Genomic DNA, 14526 nt, shown 5'->3' with positions numbered 1-14526 from the left:
TTTTCTCTAAAAAATGTGCATGTTCGGGACGAATATGAATAATTTCAGGATATAAACATCTTGAACATGCAAATTTTAGGGGGAAAATGTCCCGAAATATGAAAATTTGGGACATAAATGTCCATCATATGAACATATTCAGGACTAAAACCTCTCGAAAGTGTGCATGTTCAGGATAAAAACGTCTCAAAAATGTGCATGTTCGGGACAAAAAACGTTTCGAAAATGTGCATATTTGGGATGTTTATGATTCGAAAATGTTAATATTGTCACAAAAACGTTCGAAATATGAATATTTTCGAGACATAAACGTCCCAGACATGAACCTTTTCGGGAGAAAACGTCCTGAAAATGTTCATATTCAGGATGTTTATGTCCCGAAAATAAACATTTTGGGGACGTTTTTTTCTTGAAAATGTGCATGTTCGGGACAAATATGAATATTTTCGGGACATAAACGTCCCGAACATGCAAATTTTGGGGGAAAAAATGTCCTGAAAAATGAAAATTTGGGACATAAATGTCCATAATATGAACATATTTAGGACTAAAACCTTTCTAAAGTGTGAATGTTCAGGATAAAAACGTCTCGAAAATGTGCATGTTCAGGACAAAAACGTCTCGAAAATTTTCATATTTGGGATGTTTATGTCCTAAAATGTTCATATTTTGGACGTTTTTGTCCCAATATGAACATTTTCGGGACTTAAACATCCTGAACATGGACATTTTCGGGACATAAACATCCCAAACATGGACCTTTTCAGGAGAAAATGTCCCGAAAATGTTCATATTCTGAACGTTTATGTCCCGAATATAAACATTTTGGGGACGTTTTTCACTCGAAAATGTGAATATTCGGGACGAATATGAATATTTCCGAGATATAAACGTCCCGAACATTCAAATTTTTGGGGAAAAAATGTCCCAAAATATGAAAATTTAGGACATTAACGTCCATAATATGAACATATTCAGGACTAAAACCTCTTGAAAGTGTGCATGTTCAGGATAAAAACATCTTGAAATGTGCATGTTTCGGACAAAAATGTCTCGAAAATGTGCATATTTGGGATGTTTATGTCCTGAAAATGTTCATATTGGGATAAAAATGTCCAAAATATGAACATTTTCATGAAATAAACGTCCAAAATATGGACATTTTCGGGACATAAACGTCCCAAACATGGATATTTTTGGGAGAAAATGTCCCGAAAATTTTCATATTCGAAACGTTTATGTCCCGAATATAAATATTTTGGGAACATTTTTCTCTAAAAAATGTGCATGTTCGGAACGAATATGAATAATTTCATGAGATAAACGTCCCGGACATGCAAATTTTGGGGGGAAAATGTCCCGAAATATGAAAATTTGGGAAATAAACGTCCATAATATGAACATATTCGGGACTAAAACCTCTCGAAAGTGTGCATGTTCATGATAAAAACGTCTCGAAAATGTGCATGTTCGGGACAAAAATGTCTCAAAATGTGCATATTTGGGATGTTTATATCCCGAAAATGTTCATATTGGGACAAAAACGTCCAAAATATGAACATTTTCGGGACATAAACATCCTGAACATGAACATTTTCGGGACATAAACGTCCCAAACATTGACCTTTTCGGGAGAAAACGTCCCGAAAATGTTAATATTCGAGACGTTTATGTCTCGAATATAGACTTTTTGGGGACGTTTTTCTCTCGAAAATGTGCATGTTCGGGACGAATATAAATATTTTCGGAACATTTTCTTCCGAAAATGTAAATGTTCGGAATGTTTATGTCCCGAATATACGAATATTGATAATTGCATATTGAATATTTAGAAAAATCAAGATGGATTAAACAATTTTGTTAACTAAACGGAGAAAAGAAGAAGAATCATTATTAGTGGATTACAATTATTTTCCAAGACTAGTTTGATGAACTTCACCTTAATTTTTTTTTAAGTAACATTGGAGATGAATATTCGTATAGGTGGTGCAACAAAATCATAAATGAAGTACGTAGCTCATGCACATTAATATATATATATATATATATATATATATATATATATATATATATATATATATATATATATATATATATATATATATATATATATATATATATATATATATATATATATATATATATGCACTAAGATAAATATTTAAGAAACTTTAGTTTTTTGTTTTAACTTAAATACAATCATTCACAATTAGAATGTTATAACTTCACTTGAAGGTATCTAATCTTAAAAAAAAAATATAAAAAAAAATAACAGTTTTTTTTTTTTTTTTATGTTTAAATAACTTTTGTTCTTCATGGTAACTATTTTTTATTCGTGTTTATGTTTAGATATGTTTAAATTATTATTTTATATAAAATAAAAAATATTAATTTGATGGTCATAATTAATTTTAAAATAAACAAAATATATATATATATATATATATATATATATTTTTTTTTGATAAAGTGATATTTTAAATGATGTATATAAAATTTAAATAAAATTAACACTTTGATTAAACTCAAAAATAAAATAAAAAATGAGATTTTTTGTAAAAATTATTAAAAATTCGAAAATATTTAATAAATATTTTTTTAAACTGATTAATTAAATATTTATTATATTATATGAAATAATAATTTAAATCTATAAATATATATTAAAACATAAGTAATTAAATTTACAAAATTAATATTTTAAATATATATATTTTTAAATAAATAATTCTATTTATAATATTTATAAAAATAATAATTTAAATATATATAATAAATATAATGTAATTAATAAAAAAAAGTGAAAAAACTGAGTTTGAATTATCTAATACTATTAAATATCAAGAATATGAAATAATTAAGCCTTTTAATAGTGTTTTAAGGATATTTTATTGATGACAATTGGGTTTTGCATAAAAGGATCATTAATTTTTATCCTCTTGCTGGCCATTCTGGGTATTTGATAGGCCGAGGTGTTGAAAAATGTTTGATTGATTGGAAACTTAAGGATATTATGACTATGACTTTAGATAATGCTAGTTCTAATGATTTGGCAGTTGATTATTTGAGAAAAAGACTTAATCATTGGGAATCTAGTATTTTGGATGGAAAATTTCTACATATTCGTTGTGTTGCTCATATCTTCAATTTGGTTGTAAAGGATGGTTTGAAGGATATAGATTTATCTATTATGAAAGTTCATTCTATGATGAGATATGTTAGATCTTCTCCTTCAAGACATCAACAGTTTAAAACTTGTGTAGAAGAAGAGAAGATAGATAGTAAAAGTCTTGTTTGTTTGGATGTTGAAACAAGATGGAATTCAACATATTTGATGCTTGATTGTGCTGTAAAGTTTAAGAAGGCATTTGATAACTTGATATTTAGGGATTCCTTTTTCCATAAAGAGATGATGAAGGTGGGTGGAGGTCCTAATGATGAGGATTGGAGAAGGGTTAGTCATTTCTTACCAATTTTGAAGGTTTTTTATGATGCTACTTTGATGTTATCCGGTTCTCGTTATGTCACTTGTAATAGTTGTGCACAAAGTGTGTTTGCCATTGGTTTAGAGATCTCTAATTTGTACAAAAATGATGATGAAGGATGTAGGAAAATGACACAACAAATGAAAGTGAAGCATGATAAGTATTGGGGCGACATTCTTAACATCAATTATTTGATATTTATCTCTATGTTACTTGATCCAAGGCATAAGATGCATCTAGTTGGTTGGGTTGTGCGTAATTGCTTTGATGATACCAAAAGCACAATCTTGAATTTGAATGTGAAGCTTCTTATTGATGAAATGTTCAAGCTCTACACTTCTTCAATGCCTCAAGAAGATAAGCAAACAACTTCCTCTTCAAATAGTCCATTGAAAAATAGGAATGAGAATTGTCAAGGGGAAGTTATGGATTTTGCAAAGTTGTTGACTTCAAGGTTTCAAATGGATGTTGGTTTTGATCATACTCAAAGGAACAAATCTGTGTTGGATAAGTATCTAGAAGAGCCACTTGAGAATGATTATGAGAAATTTAATATTTTGTCTTGGTGAAAGGATAATTAAAGGAGATTTCCTATTCTTGCAAAGATGGCCCGTGATGTACTTGCTATACCTGTGACAACTGTTGCTTCTGAGTCGGCTTTCAGTACCGGGGGTCGCGTCCTTGACTCATTTCGTACTTCTTTTACCCTGAGAATAGTTGATGCTCTTATTTATACCCAAGATTGGGAACGAAGAACTAAGGCTGTGATAATTGAAGAAAGTTTAACATCATTGGAGCAACTTGAAGAAGGTTTAATCTTTTTAATTGTTTTATTTAATTTTAATTGATTAATATGTTTTTAAATTTACTAATACTGATATTTATAAATTGTTCATTGTTGATTTCGTAGGATTGAAAGATTTAACTGCAGAGCAACCAAGCTTTATAATTGATGACGAGAGTTATGACTGAAGTCTATCATACCCGAACTAGAAAAATGTCAAGGTACATCATCTTGTAATGTTTGATTGAATAGCTATTGTGCTGTTTTTTTTATAGAATAAGCTCATAAATTTTGGAACTCACTGAAGAAGAAGCCACTAAAGTTGATGGAACTTCCTACAAGGTTGCAGCCTACAAGTATTATAAAATGTTGAGTCATTTGGGTGGACCAATGTCTTTTTGTTGTACTTATGAGTTTGAATTTTAAAATTCTTAATGAACAATTTCAATTTTCTAGCATATGAAATTAAAATTCTTAATGAACAATTTCAATTTTCTAGCATATGAAAAAAAATCGGATCAGCGGGATCAGGCTGGCTGATCCGGTGTTTTCGGATCGGATAGTGATCGGATACCGGATTAGCCATCCGGTGTTTTCGGATCGGATAGTGATCGGATACCGGATCGAATACGGATCGTGATTTTTGGAAGAAAAAAAAGTCGGATATCCGATCTGAGTCATCACTCATCATATATACCCGTGTAAACTAATAAAATTATAATATGTTTTTAGTATATATTTTTGACAAATTTACCCTTACTTCATACATTTTTCATATATATAATTTGCCTACTCTGTAGAAGATCTACATATATAAAATGATATGACCAACCAATTAACTCTTTAAGCTTAATACTAAATAGAAATATATATAATAGATATTAAAACATTTACCAAATAATAATAATAATGTGGCAATAAACATTTAGAATTCAAGACATAGTCGGTCGGTCGTCATCATTATTATTATTATTAATATTATTATTATTAATTATTCTCAGTTTTCCATTGAGTTCATTTGTACGACCCAAATAAACCCTACTGAGTTCCGGTAACTTGTTCCTGCCGGAACTGCTCCGCCCGACCCTTGATCTCATGTGCCTTACCAGCCAGCCTCATTCTAGCATACTCTAGTTGTTTCGAACCTAGTGGATGTTTTCCAGTTATATATCTATAGATCCATGTTAGCACTGTCAGAGCCGCTATCCCGAAACCGCCGGATCCCAAAAATCCCGCTATGATCAAGAAAGCAGTGATCGTGGCTGGAACCAGAACAGGGCTGAATATGACAGCCAGTGGAGTGGCCAAGGTAATGGCTAAGATGGTCCCGATCATAATGAAGGCAGAGATGAGAAGAAAGGATCCGCCGGCGACAATGGATGCGACGACCTTCAAAATCTGCTTGCCGGAACTTGGCTCGTTCATGGTCGGCTCTTGAGCCAGCAAACTATACCGCCTCATTGATGAGGATGAAACTGATCGGATGGTTGAGATTTATTTTTGGTTGATGATGAGACTATATATGTGGTAAGGGGATAATATAGAGAGTACGTGTCCTTTCATTTGCATGCATTTTGCCTTAGAATTCTCACACGTGGGCTTTACTTTCATAGCAATATTGCCAGCAGTTCTTTAAACATAGAGAAGTCCGCACACTGAAATCTAGCTGTGAAAACCAGTTCTCATTTGATTGTTAAAGTTTGGTTGGTTTGTTTAATTATATATGATATCATTTAATCCATTTTTTCATTGATCATCTCATCTAAGATGGCAATGGGGTGGTTCGGGCGGAGAATGCATTTACCATTCCTGTCCCGTTTTAATTTCGGGAATTTTTTTAATACAATCCCACCTTGTTCAATTTTTTTCGGTTTCGGAAAATCCCGTGAGACACCGTTAATAATTTTTTTTAAAACAATAAATAAAAATTATAAAATAAAATTATATAAACAAATTTTTAATATAATATATATTGTAATATATTAAAAATTTATATTATTATAAAAAAATAACTTTACTACTCTTATAAAATATAATAAATAAATAAATATATTGCTGATTTAATATATTTAATTATGTTTATGGTGTTCGGGGCAGAATTATGGTGAAATCGGGGAGGGAAACACAAATACCATCTTCGCCCCATCCCCGTTCGGTTTCGGGGGAAAACCGTCCTAAACAAGACAATTCGGTTCGGTTTTCACGGGACGGTTTCAAATTGTCATCCTCTCATCAATCTATTAAATAAAATATTATTTATTTTAAAAAAAATAAAATTTATTTTACCACAAGTCTTTTTACTTAAAAAAAAATACTCATATTTTTTAAATCACCACCACTCAACCCTTTTTAAATAATTCATGTTTATTCTAATAATCTCAAAACCAACAAGTTCTTAATCATGGAATTAGTTTTGTAGTTGAAATCTTATAAATTCTAATGCTAGTCTTATTTGAAAAAATGGAAATGAGAAATGAAACTTGTAATCAAACCGTTTAAAATATTTGAGACCAAAACAGAAGTACTATAATATTTTGGATGAAACATTTTGAATTTAGAGGAATAATCCGTGAGATGTAAGGGAACAATTACTTTTGAGACATAGTTGATGATATAAGGGACCAACTATCTTAATGATGTATAGGGAAAATATATAGTCCTAAATAAGAATGAAGTGGAGCTTAAGAAGTTAAGGGAAGTATTCAATAATGTAAGCTCATTATGTATGAGAGGAAAATTTTGGAGATTTTACGACACGATCGGCATAATCAACACGAACAGAAAGAACAACACGATCGACATGGTATCAATGTTGCGGTTTTGCTTGTTGTGGTCACGGTTGCTAGTCGCTAGTCAAATTAAGAACGTGCGCACGATCGACACAATCGGCACGATCGACACAATCGGCACGATCGACACAATCGGCACGATCGACACAATCGGCACGATCGACACAATCGACACGATCAACACGAACGACACAATCGACACAATCAGCACGAACGACACGATATCGACTCTAATAACTAGTTTGTTCATTCATCTGCAAAGCTTGGTTGGAAGGTTAGAGTTTCTAGTTTACACTGTTCTGTAATAGTTAGAGTTTCTAGTCTACCATATTCTGTTATTGCTCCGTTTTGTTGTTGTGTTCTGCTATTCATCAAAATGGGAAGAAAGAAAAGCAATAAGAATAAAGAAGCTAGATAATTTGTGATGGAAAGTTTAAGGGAGATAGCTGAAAAAGAAATCGATAGAATTGATGAAGAAATTATCCATGAAAAACAGGAATGCAACAAAGGTAAAGAACCTATTACTGATATAGATTCTTAAGAAAGTGCAATAGGGAAATAGGGGAAAATGAATGAATATGGAAGATTGGGTATAATGAAATAGAAAACATCTTTGAACTGAAAAATCAAATCACAAAGCTACTGATTCATGCAAAGAAAGGAGATTGTTCTCAACAAAGAGAAAATACAGCAAACAACCGTCCAATTGAATATACATTATCTTCAAGATTGGAACCTACCAAAGAAGGAAGAATACGAAAAAATAGTAAACTAGTCAGTGGAAACAATGAGGGAGCTAATGAAGTCCCCAAAATCTAAAACCTATACTCTTAGGAGTAATTCTAATTGGAAGGTAAATGAAGTCCAGAAAAAAAAAATACAGAAAAAAAGTAGAAGAACATGCATACAAAGGTCTAATCTACTTGGGTGAGTTTAAAACAAAAGTTTAGATTCTCAACTCTCCTTTTGAATTTAAATTGCCCACGAAAGTGGAGGAGAAATGCGTCAAAGAATGGAAAAATATAGTTGTTGAGAACTACATAGAAATAACTGTGTATCTTTCCTAGACACTAAGGAATCACTAATGAAACAATGGGAGTAGAAGGGACTGGAGAAGGTTTATACAAATATCCATGATCTCTATTTTCTATAATTCAAAAAGGGAACGAACTTGGAGGATATTCTGAAAATTGGGCATACTTATATTGGATCCAACTGTATGAAGTTGATGAGATGGTCTGAATAATTGAGTCTTCTAAGCAAGCCAAATGAAATAACCCAAATATGATTCAAACTTAGGAACATCCCAGCACACATGTATAATGTAGAAGCTCTAAGTCACTTTGCTAGTTTATTGGGGAAACCATTATATATGGACCCAATTACAGAGGGAGGAGACCACCTTAACTTTTGCTAGAATAAGCATTGAAGTGCATCCTCAATACACTGTCAAAGAACATGATAGTTGTTGATAGGAAGAGAAAACCCACAGTCATGTAAATTTCATATGAATGGAGGCCAAACAGGTGTGCTCTCTACAATACTTTCTAATATGTTAGTACAAAATGTGCACAAATAATTGAGGAAGAACATAAGATCATGAAAGCTCAAGAAGCAAAAAAATAGGAAAATGAAATGGAAGAATTAAGAATGGAAGAGCATATTGTGGAAGTCAAGGATAGTGATAAAAAAGACAAAAATGAGGAAAATGCTGAGGAAGAAAGCAAGAAGGATTCTGAGAAAAAAAAAGAAAAAAAGAAAAAAAAGTAAAGAGAATCAAGGTGAAGAGGAAAAGAAAATTTTCTGTAATGCAAAGGATTATGATGAAAATGGAAGATGAACCTCGAGTTGTTGTTGAGGAAACTATACAGGAAAACACCCAAAATTTCAAAGATAAAACATAGAATTCTAAAGCCGATAAAGAAGATTCCAAAACCGATGTAGAGTCTGAAGCTAAAGCTAAAGATAAGGAAGACAAAAATACATAAATTCAAGTTGAAGATAACAAAGGTAAAAGCCCTGAAATTCTCAGAAACAATCTTTCTATCAAATTAGAACGGGCTCGTACAAAGAGAGAATTCAAAATGAGAAATAATAATACTCATCATTTAGGGTTTTTTGATTGTTATTCTTTAGTTATAGCTAGAGTTTGTCTAAATTTCATTTCTGACCGTCTCATTTTTGGGATTTAAATAGTTTTAACCGTTTAAAAAAACAAACAATATGACTAGATTTGGTATTTGAAATTTCAAAACTTGTGTCTAAGTTAATGCCAAATTCATGTAAGCCCCATTGGAAGGCATGTAGTGAAGTGGGGGATTAGGTACCTAAAAGGTTGGTTACTTAGTTTACTATTTGGTTGTTCTTATAACTCTAATAACCTCTTATATTAGCAATGATTTTGCGATGGTTATTTTGTAAGGAATTTAAATGAGAGGAGATAACTTAATTTAATATATTATGGATTTATTTAATAATGTATATTTATAAACATTTTTTAAATGAAATAAAAATATGTTAAAAAGAAACTAGAAAGTCTAACTTATTTTCAAATAAGAATAAAAAAAAGTGATCCTACACAAAAATCACTGAAAATCTATTTTATCATTTTAAATTTTATAAAATTACTTATGTTATAAATTTGTATTAAATTTTGCATTTCTCCCATACACCTTATTCTTCTACTTAGAGAATAAATTATCTATTTTATATAATATATATATATATATATATATATATATATATTATTCTCTTTATATATTATAAATTAATTGTTAAATATACAAAATTTTCTTTAAAAAATAATATATTTGTATCTTATTTGAATTATTTTTTATTTAATATTTAACATATTAAGTTATATTTATCTATTTTATAATTTAATATATTAATTTGGATTCTCGGATTCAATGTCATGGTAGTTAAAAAAATCAAGAATATGAGATAATATACCGAAAAGATGATTGAATATACTAATATAGTAGGAGAGATGAACGAGATACTCTATATTGACACGAACCTTAAGGTTCGAATGTCAATTCATATGCCTTAAAATAGAGTTTTCAAAAAGGACAATAAATGTTCAAGTATAAGAGATATTCATGGTAAATAATGGTTTAAGGTAATACGAAGAGTTGAAGAAGGAAGATATATCATCGCACAAGTACAATCTTTCGTCTTTTATGACAAGATGCACAATACTCAAAATTTTAAAATTGAAGAGAGCGAGAAATGTTATTCCCGCAAAGTTATGTACTCCGAGCTCACAGGAAGATTGTTAGTTGGCACAATGTCGCGTGACCACCCAAAGTTGCACCGAAACATTGTTTTATCCTTTATCTTACGTACCGTACGATGTTTAATAGCAAAAGACAAAATTATAAAATTTATGCACAACAAAGATGAAGACAATTATCCATCTCCTTGAAAGTTGTCCCGAAACATTGTTTTATCCTTTATCTTAAGTACCGTACGATGTTTAATAGCAAAAGACAAAATTATAAAATTTATGCACAACAAAGATGAAGACAATTATCCATCTAAGTTGTCCATTCAAAACCTATATATGGAGTAAAATTGCAACATCTTCTACATAACAACTTGTTTGTAGCTAACATTCTAAAGTACCTTTGTAGTTTGGAGCTATAGTATAACAAATCTAGTTAGAAATATATGCAAAAATCTTTTAAGGGGTTAGATAAAGAAATATTTGAACGGATGTGCACGACATCACTCACACGTGAAGAAGAGTTTCAATCGTTCAACAAAATTAAGAAACATGTCAAGGTCTCAATATTGATTATGCCAAATTCTCAAAAAATCACTCAATATAACGTGAGATAGTTAGATTTAATTTATGTATGGTTTGTAATATTACATTGTTCTTGCTTAATTCCATTTAAAAATTCCAAATTGTTGAGGCAAATGTTTGTTTATTAAAAAAAACAATTATATCACTTTCCTAACTAAGACATTTTTAATTAAAGGACTATAAGTCACATTATACATTAAAAAAATACTAATATAATTAATATATAATGGTATAATAATTTATTTTAATTAGGAAAACTAGCATTATACCCCACAGTCATGTCCCTCCATTTTCATTCAAATTTTTTCTAGTGAGAATCAAACTCTTGACCTTTTGATCTCTTAGTTCGACTATTTCCACCGGACCACCTTAGTGGGGTATATAAGTGTATAATAATCTTGATGTATTTTATTTGGATATTAGTTTTAGATATTATAAAATCAACTTAAATATTGAGTACTTACCATTTAGATATTTTCATTTGGTCAACTAATCTTTTATTTTTGAATATTTAAGTTTATAATTCCCGAAAAAACTCTTTAATTATGTGGAAGCTCGAAGTTCGAGAATTTCAACTTCGATCTACGAATCAGAATTCATTTTAAAATAAATATTATTTTAAAAGATTTTAAATAATTTCTGTCAGCTTTTGAAATTAATTATAAAGATAATTAATTTAAATTTAAATTTAAATAATTCGGAGATTTGTGGTAATCCAATTACAATTTGATTTTTTTTATAAATTCATTGTTTAAATTAACTAAAAATAATTAATTTAAAAGATTATTCCTTTGAAACAGAGTCGCCAATTGATTTTTGAAAATCAATAAAAATGACATACGTGTACAAACGTATTAGCCATAGTTTTTTTGGTTCGTAGTTTGGTGATACTCGGGAAAAGGGATTTCGAGCTTCATCCTCCGTACCCGTTTAAAAAAATCGATCTCTACTTATAAATTTAGCTTTTGAAAATCGGTTGTATAACGTTTTATTTAACTGATTATTCTTCCGGTGCAAGACATAAAAATGTTTTAGCGTTATTTAAAGAATTTTTACAACAATTATTTAAATGTTGATACTTGTTGCTAATGACGATTAAGGAGGAAAATACCTAAAGAACATCAGTTTAGAAGGCATTAGGGTTTAACAATAAATCATAAACAAGCCTTTGTTAAAATATGTTTTGTGGAAATATCCTAAAATATTTTGAAATCATTTTCTATTTTTTCTGGGATTTTTAGAAAATAGTTTGAGATTCCAAAATTATAAAAATAATTTTGGTTTTAAAAATGGGAACTAAACAGGCCTTATGACTGGTGTCCTAGGTCATAGGTTCAATTTAACGGTTGAAGGTTAAGGACCCTTAGTCTTAGGTCAGGAGCCGCTCTATCGAGGTGCTAATTAAGAACCCTCGGTCCTAAGCTAGAAAACTGAAAGGGTTTTTCACTATCAATGAGTATAATTCTCGGATGGTCCTCTCGGTCCTTAGTGAAAATCATGTTCCTGGGTTCGGGAATTCTTAGTCAGGTGCGAGACTCCTCGGTCGGGTGCGAGACTCCTCGGTCCTAGGTCTGACTTCTTGGTCGGATGAAAAAATCATTGGTCGGACCTCTCAGTCCTAACTAAAAAAATCGGTTGAATCTCTCGGTCCTCGATGAAGAACACCGGTCGGACCACTTGGTCTTGGATAAAAAGCCTCGATCGGACCTGTCGGCCCTATGTTAGATTTCTCTATCAGACCTCTCGGTCTTGGTCGAACCTCTCGGTCCTTAAGAACATCAAAATTGCAAGTTTTATAATTTTGATGGGGCCTTGGATTCTTCGATTCAAGGGATTGGCTAGCTTCATAAAGCTCTCATGAACATTTAAAACATCATCCCAATGTATCAATCGACCTGGGTGATGATCAATTCGTTCAAAACTAGCCAAAATTAGGTTTTTGGTTTTGAAGCTATTTTGAAGTGTAAAGAGCTAGCCAATAACTTCCTTATACTATACTTTATTGGTATCAAAATAAGAACACTATTTGTTTGTTTGGACCAATTCAAGAACACAAAATTTTCAATTATTTTGAAAATATTTGATTTTGATGAAACATGACCGGAATGGATCCAACATTATCAAAATAGTTGTCCAACATCATTAAAAACATATTGGGATGCATTCTGGACAGTTGTTCTTAAGGATTAATCCCCGAAGAACAATAAACATATTTTTGGATTTTAAAAATTAAAATTTGGGTTTTCCTGTTAAAGGTTGAATGATTTATTATAACCTAAATAGAAAGCTTGAAAATAATAATGGGATCAATATTCAATCCTAAATTTCAACAACCAGAAAATATACAAATTTATAAAAACTGAAATATAAAAAATTTAATTTCAAATTGTAAGTATGAATTAAAAGATGATTGGAAGCATACCAAGGATTAAAGAACACTCTTTAGACTTTAGGGAAGCTTTTGAGATGCTTGGATTCAAGCTTTAGAGCCTTACACATGAATTTCAAAAATCCAAAGCTTTAAGCTTCAATGACAGATTTTTTTATTTCTTCTGATTTGAAGCTTGAGATGTTATATCTTGGCTTCTGAATTGTTCAGGGAGGCTATTTATAGCCTCCCGAAGTCGGTTGGATGACTAAATGGATCGAATCATCCAAAATTCATTAATGGCATTTTGGTTGTTATTGAATCAACTTGTCAGAATAGGCATAACCACAACCTATTCTTATAGGTGAAATGTTCATCGGTAGGGTGATCATTTCACATTTTGAATCAGCCAATTTGGTTGACTATCGGCTGAATTTCATCTTGAGAAATCAAATATAGGACTTCATCCTTATCTTTCTGGCGATCGCGACAAAGAAGACATTTGCGGACAAAAAATCATCATTTTGGGCGCTATTGATGAATGCGGAGCGTTCTGTCAACGCTCTGTCACGTACCATTGGTGATCAGGCGAACCATTAGCATTTTAGTTAACAAGCGTTAGCCAATCTGGTGAGGCACGGGCGTGCGTTTCTTCGGTTAAAATAGGCTATGTGCACGCGTCTGGTACGTTGGATGATAATCCAATGTCCATCTAGTGGACGTGGTTTTGGCTATAACTTTCTCTCTGAGTTTCGGCTACACCCGTTAACGATTTTATTTTTATTTTAAAACATTAAAGTGTATTTGAAATTTATTTTTCTTTCATTCTTTTGACTTTAATTTTAATTTTTTTAAATACATTAAATATTAAAAATAAATATGATAAATATTTTTCCAATTTAGTTTAGTTTAGTTTTTTTGTGTGTGTATATTTTAGGGTTAAATAAATAAGTTTGTGGGATGAAATGAGTATCATATTTCTTCCTAAATTATTTATTTTAACCCCCTGATTTTCTTAAAATTATTTTAAGATAAAATGAGTACAACATTTATCCCAAATAATTTAATTCTTTATTTTGGTCATTTTCCTTACTTAATTAGGCTTTAATTATCACGATAATTAATCTAATTAATTGTTTTAATTAGGTTTTGGACTTGTGATTAATTATTTTGATTTTATTTATTCGAAAATAAATCAAAATAATTATTTTAATTTTATAAATTGGGTATGTAAATTTTTAGTGCTTACAGAGTGCACCTCTCGAATCGAGTTTGAATACAACAAACTA

General features: G+C 30.7%; 1 protein-coding gene across 1 annotated transcript; it reads right to left on the bottom strand.

The window, feature by feature from the left end:
- Positions 1-5307: 5307 nt before the first annotated feature.
- Positions 5308-5730, bottom strand: LOC124935217 (oleosin L-like). Its single transcript, XM_047475663.1, has one exon. It carries the CDS (start codon positions 5728-5730, stop codon positions 5308-5310), a length of 423 nt encoding a protein of 140 aa, XP_047331619.1.
- Between the last annotated feature and the right edge of the window lie 8796 nt (positions 5731-14526).

Source organism: Impatiens glandulifera, chromosome 4 (assembly GCF_907164915.1).
Source record: "Impatiens glandulifera chromosome 4, dImpGla2.1, whole genome shotgun sequence".
NCBI lineage: Eukaryota > Viridiplantae > Streptophyta > Magnoliopsida > Ericales > Balsaminaceae > Impatiens > Impatiens glandulifera.
This window is presented reverse-complemented; position numbering and strand designations above follow the sequence as displayed.